The sequence below is a fragment of the Salmo salar genome, chromosome ssa03 (genome assembly GCF_905237065.1).
Source record: "Salmo salar chromosome ssa03, Ssal_v3.1, whole genome shotgun sequence".
In the NCBI taxonomy this organism is placed as follows: Eukaryota; Metazoa; Chordata; class Actinopteri; order Salmoniformes; family Salmonidae; genus Salmo; species Salmo salar.
In genome coordinates this window covers 44,779,054-44,799,065 of record NC_059444.1, presented here as the reverse complement: position 1 = coordinate 44,799,065, position 20,012 = coordinate 44,779,054, and the positions used below count along the sequence as shown (strand labels likewise).

The 20,012-nt window shown below is 41.5% G+C and overlaps 1 protein-coding gene across 1 annotated transcript in view; it reads left to right on the top strand.

Moving 5' to 3' along the window:
* Positions 1-2,296, top strand: part of ncana (neurocan a) — a 72,661-nt gene extending 70,365 nt beyond the window's left edge. The window contains exons 18-19 of the mRNA XM_014192009.2: positions 540-722; positions 911-2,296. Of these exons, the coding sequence (XP_014047484.2) occupies positions 540-722; positions 911-1,035 (308 nt within the window). The 3' untranslated portion in view covers positions 1,036-2,296. The remainder of the gene's footprint in view (positions 1-539; positions 723-910) is intronic.
* The last annotated feature ends 17,716 nt before the right edge of the window (positions 2,297-20,012 follow it).

Genomic DNA, 20,012 nt, shown 5'->3' with positions numbered 1-20,012 from the left:
AGAGAGAGGCAGAGCAGAGAGCGAGGGAGAGAGAGAGAAATAGATGGAGAGGCAGAGTGAGAAAGAGGGAGGGGAAAATATGGGAGCTGTCTTGGCTCTCTATTACTTGGCACTGCTCCATACCAACTGCAGAGCACCCAGTTTCTCCCTTTGGGCAGCACTCAATCTTGCCAACTGTCTTCAGGTAGGATTCAGTAGCAATAGTGCAACCTAGGGAGAGAAGAAAGGAACTGCAAGCAAGATACCATACAGATACATGTAGGATCTTAATTTGAGCCAGTTTCCAACAGCAGGAAATTAATCCTGCATCAACAGGAAATGTGAATTATTATGTGTATTATAATTAATGGAAATGTTTTAGGGGCTGATGCATTTTTCAAAGTGGAAATTACAAACTTCAGAAGCCTTTTCCTGCATTGCATTCTCCTGCAACAGGGTCATCAAATTAAGATCCTACATCTGTAGCTACATACAGTATCTTGTGCTTTTGCTTTGTTGCTCAACACAGACTTTTTTGTTATTGTCGGCCCGTCTGACAGTGCTGTGTGGAATCCCACCCGCCATGGAGAACGCCCATCTGATTGGCCGTCGGCGGTCCCACTATGACATACATGCTGTTGTGCGTTACCAGTGTACTGAAGGTTTCTACCAGCGCCACATCCCCACTGCGCGTTGCCGGGCCAACGGCACCTGGGACCGGCCCAAGATCATCTGCACAAAGTGTGAGTGACAAACACCAGATTTTGTTCTGAAAAAAACACAGTGGTTATGTTATGCAACCTTTTTTTGATAACAAACCTTTATTCACCCAGGTCAGCCATAAACATTTGTGTATTCCCTCTAATATGGGCTCAATAAGAAACAGGATGGTAAATGTTGTCACTGTACCCTCTGTGTTCCCCTCCGTCAGCTCAGCGATCCCACCGGTACCGCCGCAACCACCACCACGGCCAGCGCCGGGAGCGCAGGAACCACAGGAGACATGGAGGAGAGGCACACATGGAGAGGGAAGAGGATGCACACAGCCACTACTGAACCAAATACTACACCTCCCATAATGCCCTGTGCCGGACCCCCTGACATATCCTGTGACTGAGTGGATCAACCATTCAGGACTCACAATCAACAATAGTTGACATTTATTTTTTCCTGACCTATTTCAGTCCGTCTCTTTGGGTTAAAATCTCACTTGAGATACTGTATGTGTGCAAAACTTTCATGCAAATGACCTATTGACATCAGTGCAAAAAAAGTGAATTGTTCACACGTACATATCTAAAGTTAGGATTTGTTCCTTTGTTGTTGATTTTGTTTACCCCAGGTCCATTACAACAGTAATACTTGTTATCTCGCTAACACGGTCGCTAATATCTTAGAAACAGAAAATCCTTGGAATGTCTATGGATAACCTATTCTCACTGTCTAAACATAAAGACAGTGGTGTGTGTGTGTGTGTGTGTGTGTGTGTGTGTGTGTGTGTGTGTGTGTGTGTCAGGGTGTCTATGCTATGTGAGTGTATGTGTTCTGCAAAGTTTGAAGCTTGTTCTACATCTCAGAACATACTCATTTTAGTATTCTGTTTATAAAGCACAAATGTAATTAATGCAAGTGAGCTAGTTAGCTTTCAGTCTCAAATAACCCAGAGCTTTTGTACTGTACTTGTTATGTTTCTTTAGGACTCCTGAATAGCAGGTCTGTTTTATTATTCAACTTACATGCCATTTTTAATATTTGCTATCTCTTCATGTAATGTCACTATTTATTATGGACTCTTCGCAAGTTAATATACAGTATGTTTTTTTTGTTGTTTTTTTTACATAATCCATTGAGGCAATGTAATACCTTTTTGTTTTATATACCATTCTTACGATCAAAAGTAACGAAGGTAACCCTTTGATTGCCTCTCTCTGTACTGTAAATACTGTGGTGTTTGTTTGTTTGTTATTGACTGGTATCTGATTGATACCTGAGCCTTGTCATGTACCAGTCATGACCCAGTCATGTACTCCGCATCGCCCTCTCAAATAACAACTAAAACAGACCCATTAATCTAGATGGAATAGGATAGATCGAAATACTGCGGACTGGGACAAAACTTTACCAAGTTATCTGCTCGGTGGTCAATAGTCCCAATCTTTGCCCGGCTCCAATATGTGACGGGTAGGATGCAATGATTCATGATGCATATGGTTCTTCTGATATTTGATTGGGCGTAATCCCTTTTTTTGGTGTTATGACTTCCTGTCCTGCTGTTGTGTTCCATTCTTAATAAAGCTGCAAAAACTTAATGAACGACGACAATGTATCTGGTCAGTTTTGTGATTAAGCTGGGCTTTAACACTATTATTTCAGTGTTTCTGAGTTTTCTTTCTGTTTCTTGACCACATCATTTCTATACACTACCTCAAACACTGAAGATTGGGTGGGCGGAGCTAGCATGTTGGAGTGAATGGCTGTGTGTGAGAGGCTCCTGCAACTTTTTTGCGAAATAATCTAACCTAACGTACTTTATAGCACTTTTTACAACAAACGTTTCTTTCTAATACAATATTGGAACTTTCTATGTGAAAATGCCAAGTAATAAGCGACCAAAGGACAATAAATCCACATCGGAGGCCTACTATGGTTAGGTACAGTCGTGCAACGATTGTGCTTTTTTCGCAAATGCGCTTTGGCGAAGTCGGCTGTCTTTGTTAGGAAGAAATAGTCTTCACAGTTCGCAACGAGGCAGGCGGCCCAAACTGCTGCATATACCCTGACTCTGCAAGAGAAGTGACACATTTTCCCTAGTGAAAAGAAATTCATGTTAGCAGGCAATATTAACTAAATATGCAGGTTTAAAAATATATACTTGTGTATTGATTTTAAGAAAGGCATTGATGTTTATGGTTGGAGCAATGTGTACCTAAGCGATTATATGCAACGCAGGACAGGCTAGATAAACTAGTAATATCATCAACCATGTGTAGTTAACTAGTGATTATGATTGATTGATTGTTTTTTATAAGAAAAGTTTAATGCTAGCTAGCAACTTACCTTAGCTTCTTACTGCATTCACGTAACCTCGTGGAGTGCAATGTAAAGCAGGTGGTTAGAGCGTTGGACTAGTTAACCGAAAGGTTGCAAGATTGAATCCCTGAGCTGACAAGGTAAAAATCTGTCTTTCTGCCCCTGAACAAGGCAGTTAACCCACCGTTCCTAGGCCGTCATTGAAAATAATAATGTGTTCTTAACTGACTTGCCTAGTTAAATAAAGGTCTTTAAAAAAAATACAAAATTAAATGTATAAATCGGCGTCCAAATCGGCGTCCAAAAATACCGATTCTCTAAAAATATTGTAATGAAACAGCAGGGAGCAGGTCTCGAACCCTCGACCTCCTAGCCCGAGGTCCGGTGCGCTATCGACTGTGCCGCAAAAGCATGCTCAAGCGGCAGAGTCGATTTCCGCGCTTATAAACCCAGGGTCGTTACACTATGTTCTAAATATTTTCTTACCTTTGCTGATCTTCGGCGGAATGCACTCGGAAGGGCTCCCACTTCCACAAGAAATGTTCATTTGTTCTGCAAAGTCCATAATTTATGTCCAAATACGTCCGTTTTGTTGACCCATCCAGAACACTTTACAATGCCATGTGGCGTGGACGCAAATCCATTAGACGAAATGTTCAAAAGTTCCATTACCGTTTGTAGAAACATGTCAAACGATGTTTACAATCAATCCTTTACGGTATTTTTTTATGTAAAATTGCGATAATTTTACAACCGGGCAATAGGTATTCATCCCAGAAGAATAATAACAAACAGCGAAGTCACGTGCAGGTGCGTCACGAGACACCTGTCCTCAGACTGGCCAGTGATTGACTGAGCCATAATTTTCTGCCCGGTAACAGGTGACGGATGAAACCAGTTCCTAAAGATTGTTGATAGCCAATGGAAGCCTTAGGAGGTGCAACGTAAATCCTATGTCACTGTAGTTTTTCAAGGGATCACCATTCAAACAGTTTTAGAAACTTCAGTGTGTTTTCTATCCAAATCTACTAATAATATGCATATTCTATTTTCTGGGCCAGAGTAGTAACCTGTTTAAATTGGGTACGTTTTTCATCCGGCCGTGAAAATACTGCCCCCTAGCCCCATGAGGATTTATTAAGTGCACAATATGTTTAAGTTGCAACTTATTCTGTTTAGGTTTAATAGATGCTAATTGAACACTTTAATCGCGGGAGCCTCCTCAGTTCAGATGTTAGTAGAAGTTCTAGGATAGTGAGAGGTGAACGTATAGTTGGGATTTTATTTTTATTTTATCTCTTGTTCGAGGTCGCGCCGTGCTTTTTTGGCATCGGCCAGACAGTGTGTTTATTATTTTTATTTTCATATTTTTTTCTCTCCTATTTGTGTATGCCTGTTAAATGTGGGTTGATGGGAGGGGTAAATGTTGGGGAAAGTAGGGGAACAGGGTGGAGAGTTAAGGTGCCGGCAAGGTGGGAGGGGTGGGTTGGATACTGCTCGGGTGTAGGTGCTACATACGCTGATCGTGATGGTTTGGTGCGCTTTCTTACCTTTTTAGTGACTTACATGTTATGCAGGCCACCATAGGAACTACAAATGAGAGGAGGGCGGGGCTTACATTCACTTCCTGGAATGTCAAGGGTTTAAACGAACCAATTAAGAGAGGCAAGGTCCTAGCCCACTTGAAAGCACTCTCGTCTGATATTATATTTTTGCAAGAAACCCATCTGAAAAACAATTCTCATAACAGACTTAAATGTAAGTGGGTGGGGCAAGTGTATCACTCTAACTTCTCTGCCAAAACGAGAGGCACAGCGATTCTGGTACGGAAAGGAATTCCCTTTCTACATAAAACCACTATTGTGGACAAAGAGGGTCGTTATGTGATCATAATAGGAGAGATTCACTCTACTTCTGTAACTCTACTAAATATCTATGGGCCAAACATTGATAACCCCTCTTTTTTCAAGAGTCCTTGCCCTGATTCCAGATATCTCCCATACTAACCTGGTCATTGGAGGGGACCTCAACTGTGTACTAGACCAATATTTGGATAGATCCTCTATCCGGCGAACCCCTACCTCCTACTCAAGCGAATTCTTGAATACCTACATAAAAATTCAAACATATTTGATATATGGAGGATCTCTAACCCTACGGGTAGGGAATACTCCTTTTACTCTCATGTTCACAATGTTTAAACTCGAATTGACTACTTTTTGGTTGATGCTAAACTACTCCCCTATACCTGTAATGTGAGATATCATGATATTATAATCTCTGACCACAGTCCACTCACCTTCTCCCTGAGATTGGGTGACATCGTACCAAACGAGAGGGTCTGGAGGTTGAATCCTCAGCTCCTCACAGAACCAACATTCTGTGAACATCTTAAAGACCAAATTCCATTTTTCTTTGATACCAACGACAACACAGAGACTTCCCCAGCATTACTGTGGGAAATGCTGAAGGCTTATTTGAGGGGCTGTATCATCTCCTTTCAGACTGCCAGGAGTAGGCAAAACAGAAGAGAATTGGTAGAACTGGAGGGACAAATTCACTTACTGGATAGGGAGAATGCTAGACACCCATCTAGGTAGAAACATTAAAAAATGATGTCTTTAAAATGTAAATACAATCAGATCCTCTCTGCTAAAATTGCTAAATCTTTTTTCTATGCCAAGTAAAAATATTTTGAGTTTGGTGACAAACCACACAAATTACTCGCCAGACAACTTCGAAAAAATGTGAGTGACTGAATGATTCACAAAGTTAAATCTGCATCTGGGGAATTACTCTCTTCCCCCAAAGACATCAATGACAGATTCCGTCAGTTTTATGAGACTTTATATACATCTAAAGCGGATCCTAACCCCTTAATTATGCAAAACTTTTTGGAGGACTGTAATCTTCCTGCCCTGAACCAGGAAGACTCTAACTTCCTGAATAAGGAAATATCTCTTGAAGAAATTAGAGAAACAATAAAATCTCTAAAGAGTGGCAAGACCCCAGGCCCAGATGGATACCCTGGTGAATTCTATAAAACATTCAGCAACATGCTCTCTCCCTACCTACACAAAATGTTGGTTCAGGCCAATGAGGATGGAGCTCGCCCATCCACTTTGGATGAGGCGTTTATTACAATTATACGTAAGAAGGGTAAAGATCCGGAAGAGGTAGGGTCATACAGACCAATATCCCTCCTTAATTCAGACCAAAAGATTTTAGCAAAAACTTTGGCTAACAGGCTTAGCACTTTAATTGGGAAATTGGTCCTTTAATTGGGAATTCGGACCAGACCGGCTTTATCCCTAACAGAAACTCATTCTTCAATCTATTCAACATTATGTATTCTCAGAGGTCACCTAACGTGGACCTTGCCGTTAAATCTCTTGAAGCCGAAAAGGCCTTTGACTAAGTTGAGTGGCCCTATCTATTCAAGGTCCTACAGAAATGTAATATTGGAGATGGGTTCATAAATTAGATCCAGCTTTTATATAGGAACCCCTGTGCGAGAATACTCACTAACCAATCATTGTCGCCCCAATTTAACCTTTACAGAGGGACAAGGCAGGGTTGTGCGCTGTCGCCTATGCTCTTTGCCCTAATTATTGAACCTCTCGCTCAAGCGATCAGATCTCATGCAGCAATACACGGCTATAATACTAAAGATACTCTAAATAAGATTTCCCTATACGCAGATGACATTCTGCTCTATGTAACAGAACCCCAAGATAGTATTCCAGCTATTCTTGAGGTGATTCATTTGTTTGGTACCTTTTCGGGATACAGAATAAATTGGAACAAGAGTGAATTAATGCCCATATGGATGCAAAACACCTCCTGGCTAGAACATCTTCCAGTTAAGCTATCTTCAGAAAAATGTAGTGTGGTTTTCCACTTTAATTTTGAGTGTGACTCCAAATCCAGACCTCCATGGGTTGATAAATTGGATTTCCATTGATTATTTTTGTGTGATTTTGTTGTCAGCACATTCAACTATGTAAAGAAAAAAGTATTTAATAAGATTATTTCTTTCATTCAGATCTAGGATGTGTTGTTTAAGTGTTCCCTTTATTTTTTTGAGCAGTGTATATATATTTTTGTATATTTTGCTGGATGACGCACACCCGCCACCCAGCTGGCTTAGTATGGAGCGAGAGGAGTGTCACCCCTTCTCTATTGGTGCTGTGATTTTGTCACCTGTCAATCTGGAGATGTCACTTTACCGTAACAATCCTATTATACATAGCACAGTCCGAATCTGGAAGCAAATTTAAGTCCACTTTGAGCTTAGACCAATATCATTCATGCTTCCTGTTGCCAGGAATCCCTCCTTTTCCCCCTCTAACCTTGATAACACCTTTGAGCGATGGGGAGAGTTGGGGATAAGTACCATAGGGGATTTATATATAGGATATATATATATATATATATATATATTGCTTCCTTTGAATCGCTGAGGGAAACTTATAATCTTCCCAGAAGTAACTTTTTCAGATACATACAGATTAGAGAGTATGTTAGAAAACACCTCCCAACATTTGGGAATGCTAAACCTTCCATGTTTGACGGATGCATAAAAATATGCCCCACCTCAGACAAACTGATATCTCGTATATATGACGCTTTTCAATCTGTTAGCGCACCCTCTACTGATGCCATTAAGGCAAAATGGGAGGAAGAATTAGGGACTGATATTTCTGTGGCAGACTGGGAAGATAGCTTGGAGTATATCCACACCTGCTCCACTAACTCCAGACATCGTCTCATACAATTCAAGGTATTACACAGATTACACTATTCCAAAACCAAACTGCATAGGATATTTCCTGGTACATCCCCTATGTGTGATAAATGTCAGGCAGAGCAGGGTACACTACTCCACTGCTTTGCCCTATGCTCTAACTTGTATGGGTATTGGTGTGGAATTTTTGGGGTCCTCTCTGAAGTTCTGGAGACTTCAATAGACCCAGACCCGCTTCTGATAATCCTGGGAGTGTCCGATTCCCTAAACGGATTAACCAACTCCTAAAAACAATTTATCTCTTACAGTCTCATTTCGGCAAAGAAATGTATCTTGTTGTTTTGGAAAAGGAGGGAAGCGCCCTCTACCAAATTATGGCTCAGCAAATTGGCAAACACTGTACACTTAGAAAGAATTAGATATATTCTGAACAATAAATTATCAACATTTGATCAAATCTGGCAGCCTTTCCTCTCTTACTTGGACCAGTCGGCGCTGTGAATTTGCACTTTTTAACACACTCTCAATTGTCATATGGTAATCTACCTTTGGGCAGCATGTGCTGGCCCCGCCACCCGAGCAGTTGGGAGGGGAATAGGGTGGAATAAGGGGGGGATAAAGGGGGGTATAAGTGGGGGGTTACATCTACCCTTTTTCTTTCTACCTGTCCTTGTTCTGTATGTCTTGTTTTGTAATATTTGTTTTGTGCCCAGAACTCTGGGTCTTGTGGTTAATGTCTGTTCTCTTATGTTTAGATAAGAACTGTAAATCTGTATTTTATACCTATACACCATTCTTGTGTGTGTGTTCAATAAAAAATATTTGAACGAAACACTGAAGATTGAGAGTGGTTTGTATCTAACTCTTGCCTCCTATAGCAAAAGAATGAACCCAACTGAAAGTCTTTGTATTTCTGTGTCCTCTATTTACTTAATTCTCTACCCAGAGAAAGAGGCCATTCTGGCCAATAGTTTCATCCTGTTGGGATCAAAGAAGCAGTTTTCTCCTCGGTCTCTATTGAATAGATTGTGGAGGGAAAGTACATCTAAAATAATGGACCCAATAGATGATAATAAATCTAAAAACGGCGATCTTCAACACTTTTTTCCCCCAGGGACCACCTCCCTGGTAAACCGGTGATTCAAGCACCCACAGCATACGGAAGAAAAAAAAATGTCACGTGTCTTGTCTTATCAGGTGAATGACAATGGCAAGGGGAAGTAATCAACATTTTAAAATTAATAGGTTTGGTAGATAATTGCATTATTTTGATCTCCCCACATTATAATTGAAAGAGGGAGTGTAAACTCCAACATTAGTCTATTAGCTAGAAAGGTAATTCTAAACATTTTCCAGCTGTTTAGCTGGTTAAACAAAGATTAGCCTGGAAAAAATGTACAGTACCAGTCAAATGTTTGGACACACCTACTCATTCAAGGGTTTTTCTTTATTTTTTACTATTTTCTACAGTAGAATAATAGTGAAGACAACACAACAATGAAATAACACATATGGAATCATGTAGTAAACAAAAAAGTGTTGAATAAATTGAAGTATATTTTATATTTGAGATTCTTCAAAGTAGCCACCCTGTCACGTTCTGACCAGTAAAGGGGTTATTTGTTATTGTAGTTTGGTCAGGACGTGGCAGGGGGTGTTTTTTTTATGTGGTTCGGGGTTTGTTGGGTTATGTGATTATGTAAGAGGGGTGTTTGTTTAGAGTGTTCCGGGGTTTTTGGGCTATGTTCTTGTTAGTTTACTTCTATGTTAGTTCTAGTCGTTCTATGTCTATGTTTAGTTGATGGGGTTGACCTTCAATTAGAAGCAGCTGCTCCTCGTTGCTTCTAAAGGTCTTATTTAAGAGGGGTGTTTGTTCTATGGTATTGGTGGGTAGTTGTCTCCTGTTTAGTGTCTGAGCACCTGACAGGACTGTTAGTGTCGTTCGTTTGTTTTGTATACGTGATTTGTTAGTTTTTTCCTTCTTTTGAGTAATAAAGAAGATGAGTATACACGTTCCCGCTGTGTTTTGGTCTGATCATTACGACACACGTTACACATCCTTTGCCTTTGACAGCTTTGCACACTCTTTGCATTCTCTCAACCAGCTTCATGACGTTATTTGGAACCAAAACAACATTGGGTGTTAAGTAGAAGTCCTGGGAGTGCATTCTGACGAAGAACAGCAAAGGTAATCCAATTTTTCTTATAGTAAATCTGAGTGTGGTGAGTGCCAAACTTGGTGGGTGTCAAAATAGCTAGCCATGATGGCCGGGCTATCTACTCAGAATATTACAAAATGTGCTTTCACCGAAAAGCTATTTTAAAATCGGACACAGCGATTGCATAAAGGAGTTCTGTATCTATAATTCTTAAAATAATTGTTATGTTTTTTGTGAACGTTTATCGTGAGTAATTTAGTAAATTCACCGGAAGTTTTCGGTGGGTATGCTAGTTCTGAACAAAACATGCTAATGTAAAAAGCTGGTTTTTGATATAAATATGAACTTGATTGAACAAAACATGCATGTATTGTATAACATAATGTCCTAGGAGTGTCATCTGATGAAGATCAAAGGTTAGTGCTGCATTTAGCTGTGGTTTTGTTTTTTGTGACATTATATGCTAGCTTGAAAAATGGGTGTGTGATTATTTCTGGCTGTGTACTCTCCTGACATAATCTAATGTTTTGCTTTCGTTGTAAAGCCTTTTTGAAATCGGACAATGTGGTTAGATAAAGGAGAGTCTTGTCTTTAAAATGGTGTAAAATAGTCATATGTTTAACCAGATTAAATCGGGTACGTTTTTTTATCCGGCCGTGAAAATACTGCCCCCTATCCAAAACAGGTTAACACTTTTTTGGGTTACTATATGATTCCATATGTGTTATTTTATCATTTTGATGTCTTCACTATTATTCTACAATGTAGAAAATAGTAAAAATAAAGAAACCTTTGAATGAGTAGGTGTGTCCAAACTTTGACTGGTACTGTACATTTACATTTCTGTTATGAAGTTGGGTTGCGGTTTTCTTCAGAACTGACCAATCTGATTGCGTTGTCATCTACTTATCCTTATCCTTCTTATCCATTACTAATGCCTGAGAGGTATTGGCAGAGGTTAGGTCAGGGACAAAGTCCCCAACAAAATATTTTGAGGATTATATTAATTACTTAGAATGAGACAGGTCTGGGGTTAAATTAGGATTGCTGTCACACAAGTTGAAACAAAATCAAATCGTATTTGTCACATGCGCCAAATACAATAAGTGTAGACCTTACCGCGAAATGCTTACTTACAAGCCCCTAACCAACAATGCAGTTTTAAGAAAATAGAGTTAAACTAAAGTAAAAAAATATAGATATTTTAATAAAGTAACAATATAAAATACCATTAAATGAGACCATTAACATGGGGTACTGGTACCAGGTAAATGTGCGGGGGTACAGGTTAGTCGAGTGTCAGCTAATAGTTCTGCAGGAGGGGTGAAGTCAGGCGCAGGAGACTCAGGTACGTGAAACACGTAGTTACTTTAATGAAGGAAAACCCAGTCCAAAATAACATGCCGAAAAGGCCAGGGAAAAATATTCAAACAGAGGAAGACTAACACAGTCTTCTGAATATATCGGGACACAGCCCAGCAACCCTAACGCCAAAACGCTAAAATAATAATGGACCAGAAAAGAAAATCCTCCAACCTACAATAACAGACACGAAACAACCCCGCACAAACACAAAACAGACAGACTAAATACCCCACTAATTACTAAACACAAAACAGGTGCTACCCTAACCAGACATTACCAAACGAAAACAGAAGAGGAAATCGGTGGCAGCTAGTAGGCCGGCGACAACGAACGCCGAACGAACGGGGAGAGGCGCCACCTGTGGACGTTGTGACATCGAGGTCATTTGTACATGTAGGTAGGGGTAAAGTGACTATGCATAGATAATAAACAGCAAGTAGGAGCAGTGTAAAAACAAATGGGGGGGCGTGTCAATTTAAAAAGTCCGGGTGGCCATTTGATTAATTGTTCAGGAGTCTTATGGCTTGGGGGTAGCTGTTAAGGAGCCTTTTGGCCTAGTCTATGACTAGGTGGCTCAAACCTCAGTCACTCTTTCCCCAGGTCATAAACCCAGCTAAGAGTGGTCACCTGATTTCACTAAACTGGTATCACCTGGGTCCGTCCAGCTGTCTGTCCACAAGCAGTCAAGCAGTACTGCTAATTAACAAAACCTGAACTAAAGACCTTGGTTTAAAAGCGGACAGTGTTTTTATATACTTTTATTTTATTTTGGATCCTATGGCTCTGTTGGGCTAAATTGCTGTGAGCTCCCTCTGTGTGTCCTGGGATCCTGCCAGATTCCGCATAGGGGGAGAGACACAAAAGCCCAATTAGCTTAGCTGGCTCGGCGGGCTCAAATGGAGGTCGCTATTGGACGTTTCCAGTGCTGCAGGAGCTGTGTTTACTTTGCTTTGTTCCAGGACAATGTGGACCGTGTTGACTTTCAATGTAGCAACTGCTTGCTTGCGGAGGACGACAGGAGTGAAGTGGCTACTCTTAGCAAACAAGTAGCAAACCTACACAAGCTACTGGGGAACCTACGCCCACCTACTTTTTATTTTTCTTCCACCCCAGTAGCCGGACTCCGCTCTGGTCTGGCGGAAATTTTGCCGCCGTGTCGGCTCTCCACAGCCGACTGGCCAGTGCTCGGCAGGGTTCCATCCCCGAAGGCGTCTCCCCCTTCCCTGGAGAACGGAGCTGTTCTTGACCCAACTAACCAGCCATGGAGGTACATCACTCGCTGTGGATGTCGAAGAAAGCATCCTGTGGCAACGGGGGTCTCCATGGAGATGTTGAGCCCGGACTTAACACAGATCAGAAACAGCTTTGCCGCCCTGGATCCAGAGGTTCCGGCGCCTTCTTCCTTGGGGGCTTCACATTCAAGATTGGATCTGGAGGTACCTGCGTCTTCGGCCTCGGTTCTGTCTCCCTCTTCGGTGGCTTCTACCTCGGGTTCATATCCTCAGAGCTCCCACCCTCATCAAACCGTGAGGCTGCCTGAGAGACCGGCCGATTCAACATCGCCAGCTGTCATCATAGGCAGCTCTATGGTGAGAAACATCTCAGTTCCCAAGGCAAAAGAGTACCAGACATAACAAGGCTGCTTCCGACTGTTCTACCACAGATGCCGGGAGCTGACACTGTCGTAGTCCATGTGGGGTCAAACGACATCAGCAGGGCTAGCTCGGAACATTTGAAAATGGATTTTAAAGAACTGATTTTAGCATTAAAAGACTCCAAAAAAAACGGCCAATAATTTCAGGTCCAGTACCATCGTTGGGCCGCGGGTGTGAAAGATTCAGCAGACTGCTGGCATTACACATCTGGCTAAAAGACTACTGTAGCTCTGCTGGAGTCACTTTTATTGATAACTTTGACACCATCTGGAAACAGAAGATACTCTACAGGAATGACGGAGTCCATCCAAATCATCTTGGCTCCTGGACTCTGTCCACGCATTTCAAGGCTGCGTAGAAACAATGACTGTTCAATGATCTAAGACCAGCTCAGTTAATCCCTACCATGATGACAATGAGTCGTCATAATGCTGCATCAAATGTACATGATCTATGGGCATTGGCAAACACAATGTAAGTAATTTAATTTGTGCCCCTATGTCACGTCCTGACCATAGAAATATGTTATTTTCTATGGTAGAGTAGGTCAGGGCATGACAGGTTTTTTTTTCTAGTTTAGTTTTTCTATGTTGTCAGGTTCTAGTTTTGTATTTCTATGTTGGGTTTTGTTTAGGATGATCTCCAATTAGAGGCAGCTGGTCCTCGTTGTCTCTAATTGGAGATCATACTTAAGTAGGGGTTTTTGCCACCTGGGTTTGTGGGAGATTGTTTTTGAGTAGTTTATGTTTCAACTCTGCATCACGATTTGTTGTTTTGTTATTCAGTTAATTTATATGTATTGCATACGTTTCACAGTGAAAATAAAATATGGAACGACACACACGCTGCACTTTGGTCTACTCCTTTTGACGACCATGACACCCTAATTGCACCGAATACTTGTTTATCCTTGTCACGGCTGTCGTTGTGATTAGACCAAGGCGCAGCGGGTTGCGTGCTTCATTATATTTATTATAAACGTGAACACGGAAAAACAAGAAAACAGAGAAACACAACAGTAAACAGTTTTGCAGGCTAATAAGCAATGCAAAAACAACTACCCACAATCAAACAGGTGAAAACAAGCTCCCTAAATATGACTCTCAATCAGGAACAACGATGTACAGCTGTTCCTGATTGAGAGCCACACAGACCAACAAAGAAATACACAAACTAGAAAAACCTAGAACACCAACACAAGAACATATACCAAAAACTCCGGAACACATAAATACAATACCCCTCTACATACACATAACCCCCCAAACCATATAAAACAAATACCCTCTGCCACGTCCTGACCAAACTACAATAACAAAATAACCCCTATTACTGGTCAGGACATGACAATCCTACAGCTATTATCCTTGTTTATCCTACAGCTTTTGTATGCAGTAATCATGAGCCTATGAACCAGAGTTACACTGTTAGCACTGAGGCGGTGTGCCCTATGAGGAAGACCACTTTGTGCAGCTCACCCTGCACTATCAGCTCCAATATAAATAACATGAATAAGTCTACTTCTGATAAGCGTCCCAGTAAATCATTAAAATCAATCAAGCAACCCAGAAAAGTGCTAAAAATAGCCCATATTAACATACACAGCCTGAGAAACAAGGTCCATGAAGTCAATAACTTGCTTGTAACAGATGACATTCATATTTTGACACTCTGAAACTCACTTAGATAATACCTTTGATGATACAGTGGTAGCAATACATGGTAATAACATCTACCGAAAGACAGAAATGCCAACGGGGGCGGTGTTGTGGTCTATATTCAGAACCACATTCCTGTAAAGCTTAGAGACGATCTAATGTTAAATACTGTTGAAGTAATATGGCTACAGGTTCATCTGTCCTCACCTAAAGCCCATTCTTGTGGGAAGCTGCTATAGACCACCAAGTACTAACAGTCACTATCTGGATAATATGTATGAAATGCTTGATAATGTATGTGATATCAACAGAGAAGTATATTTTCTGGGTGATTTAAATATTGACTTGCTTTCATCAGGCTGCCCACTCAAGAAAAAGCTTCAAACTGTAACCAGTGCCACCCAACCTGGTTCAGGTTGTTAGTCAAACTACCAGGGTAGTTACAAACAGCACAGGAATTAAGTCATCAACATGTATTGATCACATCTTTATTAATTCTGCATAAATTTGCTTTAAAGCAGTATCCAAATCCATAGGATGTAGTGATCACAATATAATAGCCATATCTAAGAAAACCAAAGTTCCAAAGGCTGGGCGTAATATAGTGTATAAAAGGTCATACAATAAGTTTTGTAGTGATTCATATGTTGATGATGTAAAGAATATTTACTGGTCTTATGGTGTGTAATGAGGAGCAACCAGCCGCTGCACTTGACACATTTATGAAAATTGCTTATTCCAGTTACTAATAAGCACGCACCCATTAAGAAAATGACTGTAAAAACTGTTAAATCCCCTTGGATTGATGAGGAATTGAAAAATTGTATGGTTGAGAGGGATGAGAGGGATGAGGCAAAAGTTATGGCAAATAACTGATTGGCAAACGTACTGCAAATTAAGAAATCATGTGACTAAATAAAAATAAACTATACTATGAAACAAAGATAAATTACATAAAGAATGATAGTAAAAAGCTTTGGAGCACCTTAAATAAAATCTTGTGCAAAAAGGCAAACTCCGCTCCATCATTCATTGAATCAGATGGCTCATTCATCACAAAGCCCACTGATATTGCCAATTACTTTAATTACTTTTTCATTGGCAAGATAAAAAAACTTAGGAATGACATACCAGCAACAAACGCTGATACTACACATCCAAGTATGTCGGACCAAATTATGAAAAGACAATAATTGTACTTTTGAATTCCGTAAAGTCAGTGTAGAAGAGGTGAAAAGATGATTGTTATCTATCAACAATGACAAGCCACCGGGGTCTGACAATCTGGATGGAAAATTACTGAGGATAATAGCAGACGATATTACCAGTCCTATTTGCCACATCTTCAATTTAAGCCTACTAGAAAGTGTGTACCCTCAGTCCTGGAGGGAGGCTAAAGTCATTCCGCTACCCAAGAATAGTAAAGCCCCCTTTACTGGCTCAAATAGCCGACCATTCAGCATGTTACCAACCCTTAGTAAACTTCTGGGAAAAAATTGTGTTTGACCAGATACAATACTATTTTACAGTAAACAGATTGACAACAGACTTTCAGCATCCTTATAGGGAAGGACACTCAACAAGCACAGCACTTACAGAAATGTCTGATGATTGGCTGAGAGAAATTGATGATACAATTATTGTGGAGGCTGTCTTCTTAGACTTCAGTGCAGCTTTTGACATTATCGATCACAGTCTGCTGCTGGAAAAATGTATGTGTTATGGCTTTACACCCCCTGATATAATGTGGATAAAGAGTTACTTGTCTAACATAACACAGAGGGTGTTCTTTAATGGAAGCCTATCAAACATAATCCAGGTAGAATCAGGATAGCTGTTTAGGCCCCTTGCTTTTTTCAATTTTTACTAATGACATGGCACTGACTTTGAGTAAAGCCAGAGTTTCCATGTATGCGGATGATTCAACACTATACACGTCAGCTACTACAGTGACTGAAATGACTGCAACACTTAACAAAGAGTTGCATTTAGTTTCAGAGTGGGTGGCAAGGAATAAGTTAGCCCTAAGCGCCGGAGAAGGAGTATACGTGACAGTACCCCCTCCCTGGTCTGAGGCTCCAGCCGCAGGACGCCGACCAAGGGGACGATCCTGGGGATCAGGAGCGGACCGGTCACCTCTGCTGAGGCGCGGGAACCTGTTGAACTGGCTGAGGCGCGGGAGCCTGGTGACCTAGAGCGCCGGAGAGGGAGTACACGTGACAGTAACCCCTCCCGGGTGCGCGGCTCCAGCCACAGGACGCTGACCAAGGGGACGATCCCGGGGAACAGGAGCAGACTGGTCGCCTCCACTGAGGCGTGGAAACCAGACGAACCGGCTGAGGCGTGAGAGCCTGACGAGCCGGCTGAGGCGTAGGAGCGCGATGAGCCAGCTGATGCGTAAGAGTCCGACGAACCGGCTGAAGCGTCAGAGCCTAATGGGCCGGCTGAGGACTCCTCGGTAGCTCCAGTACTGACACCCAGACCCGACATACCTTCCAATACAAAAAAATACAAAAAAACACTCCCTTTACTTGCTTCCCGACTCTCAGCGCAGTCATTACAGAATAACGCCTCACCTAAGGGAAGCATATCGATAGCAGGAACCACATTAGAAGAAAATACGGTTGCGTCGTTTCAAAGAAACATTTGCCAAAACAAACAGTCGCTCAAATAGTGGCGGAATAAATTAAACCATACAACTACTCACATTGTTTCAAGACCACGTACAGTATATGCTGTCAGAGAGAAAAAAGATGCACTGTATCGCAAAGCATGCACAATAAAAAAATGCACCACAACACGAAATGTCATGTACCCAGTACTTCCAATTGCAACGTCATTACCTTTGTTTTTACCACACAACCAGTGATCTAAAGCTGAAATAATATGTTACACATTGTATTCAAAATGATATGAACGAGAAAAAAAGCAATCTGTAGATGAAAACAAAAAGTCCACTCACCATTAGGATTATCATTTAAAAACGAAGTCCATGCACCTGTCCTTATTTATGAAATGGGAAATGGCAGGTTCCTATAGCTAGTCTTTTGATTTTAAATCCGAAAGAAGTTATTTTTTGATTGAGATCAAAGCCAGGGCTGACAGTCGAGCCTATCCAGCGTTGTTTCTGGAATATGTCTTGATCCTTTTTAGTGCAGAAAATGTTCTTTCTACTGCTGCAGGGGACACTGGAATGGTCAAAACTAGACAGGTAAGCAGATACAGTGGGGGAAAAAAGTATTTGATCCCCTGCTGATTTTGTACGTTTGCCCACTTACAAAGAAATGATCAGTCTATAATTTTAATGGTAGGTTTATTTGAACAGAATAACAACAAAAATATCCAGAAAAACGCATGTCAAAAATGTTATAAAATTATTTGCATTTTAATGAGGGAAATAAGTATTTGACCCCTCTGCAAAACATGACTTAGTACTTGGTGGCAAAACCCTTGTTGGCAATCACAGTGGTCAGACGTTTCTTGTAGTTGGCCACCAGGTTTGCACACATCTCAGGAGGGATTTTGTCCCACTCCTCTTTGCAGATCTTCTCCAAGTCATTAAGGTTTCGAGGCTGACGTTTGGCAACTCGAACCTTCAACTCCCTCCACAACTTTTCTATGGGATTAAGGTCTGGAGACTGGCTAGGCCACTCCAGGACCTTAATGTGCTTCTTCTTGAGCCACTCCTTTGTTGCCTTGGCCGTGTGTTTTGGGTCATTGTCATGCTGGAATACCCATCCACGACCCATTTTCAATGCCCTGGCTGAGGGAAGGATGTTCTCACCCAAGATTTCATGGTACATGGCCCCGTCCATCATCCCTTTGATGCGGTGAAGTTGTCCTGTCCCCTTAGCAGAAAAACACCCCCAAAGCATAATGTTTCCACCTCCATGTTTGACGGTGGAGATGGTGTTCTTGGGGTCATAGGCAGCATTCCTCCTCCTCCAAACACGGCGAGTTGAGTTGATGCCAAAGAGCTCCATTTTGGTCTCATCTGACCACAACACTTTCACCAGTTGTCCTCTGAATCATTCAGATGTTCATTGGCAAACTTCAGACGGGCATGTATATGTATTCTTGAGCAGGGGGACCTTGCGGGCGCTGCAGGATTTCAGTCCTTCACGGCGTAGTGTGTTACCAATTGTTTTCTTGGTGACTATGGTCCCAGCTGCCTTGAGATCATTGACAAGACATTGACAGTTCTTTTGTGTTTCTTCCATTTGCGAATAATCGCACCAAATGTTGTCACCTTCTCACCAAGCTGCTTGGCGATGGTCTTGTAGCCCATTCCAGCCTTATGTAGGTCTACAATCTTGTCCCTGACATCCTTGGAGAGCTCTTTGGTCTTGGCCATGGTGGAGAGTTTGGAATCTGATTGATTGATTGCTTCTGTGGACAGGTGTCTTTTTTTACATGGTAACAAGCGGCAGTTAGGAGCACTCCCTTTAAGAGTGTGCTCCTAACCTCAGCTCGTTACCTGTATAGAAGACACCTGGGAGCCAGAAATCTTTCTGATTGAGAGGGGGTGAAATACTTATTTCCCTCATTAAAATGCAAATCAATTTATAACATTTTTGACATGCGTTTTTCTGGATATTTTTGTTGTTATTCTGTCTCTCACTGTTGAAATAAACCTACCATTAAAATTATAGACTGATCCTTTCTTTATCATTGGGCAAACTTACAAAATCAGCAGGGGATCAAATACTTTTTTCCCCCACTGTACAATTGGTGCATACTATCAATTAGTCTCTTCTGTTAGAGAAAGTGGAACAGATCAGCCGGGCTCTTACCCTCAAAGTCAGACATTGAGTACATAACGATGAGATCTGTTTTAAGCCGCGGCAAATCAAAATTAGGGCCATAGCTTTCCTCGAGACTTGAGAACGCAGCGTTTGGAAAGTTTGGCGTTTCCCTATATATTTGGAACTTTTGTGGGTCGAGGAGGGCAAGGAACATGAGCCTTTCATGGTCATTGAACTTGTTTCTTAGCTGAGTGGTAATGTTGTCGATGATCGCACTGTGTAGCTGTTGGTACTGCCCGCGAACGTCTCCTTGCATATGTGTTCTGCTCCCCTTGGAACTCCGGTCTCACTCAGTGTCCTCGTAGATGGAATCGAATTTTCTTTTTTCCCTCTCTGTGGTGTTGCAGAAGTCATCCACCCTGGACAAGCAGAACTGCATGTCAAACTCCCTGTTCTGCAATATTCCAAACAGCACGTCGGAGTACGCACATATGGAGTAGAACGCGGATAGCAGGAAGCAGAACTCGAAGCTTGTCAGGTGCATCATGTATCCATCTGCGCTGTGAATGGTGTCTTCATCAAAGTCATTGTGACGGTCCACTAGGTATTAAAAGAGTTCAATGAGTTCCACCTTTTTTTCATACACAGTGCGCATAGCAATGAATGAACAGAGC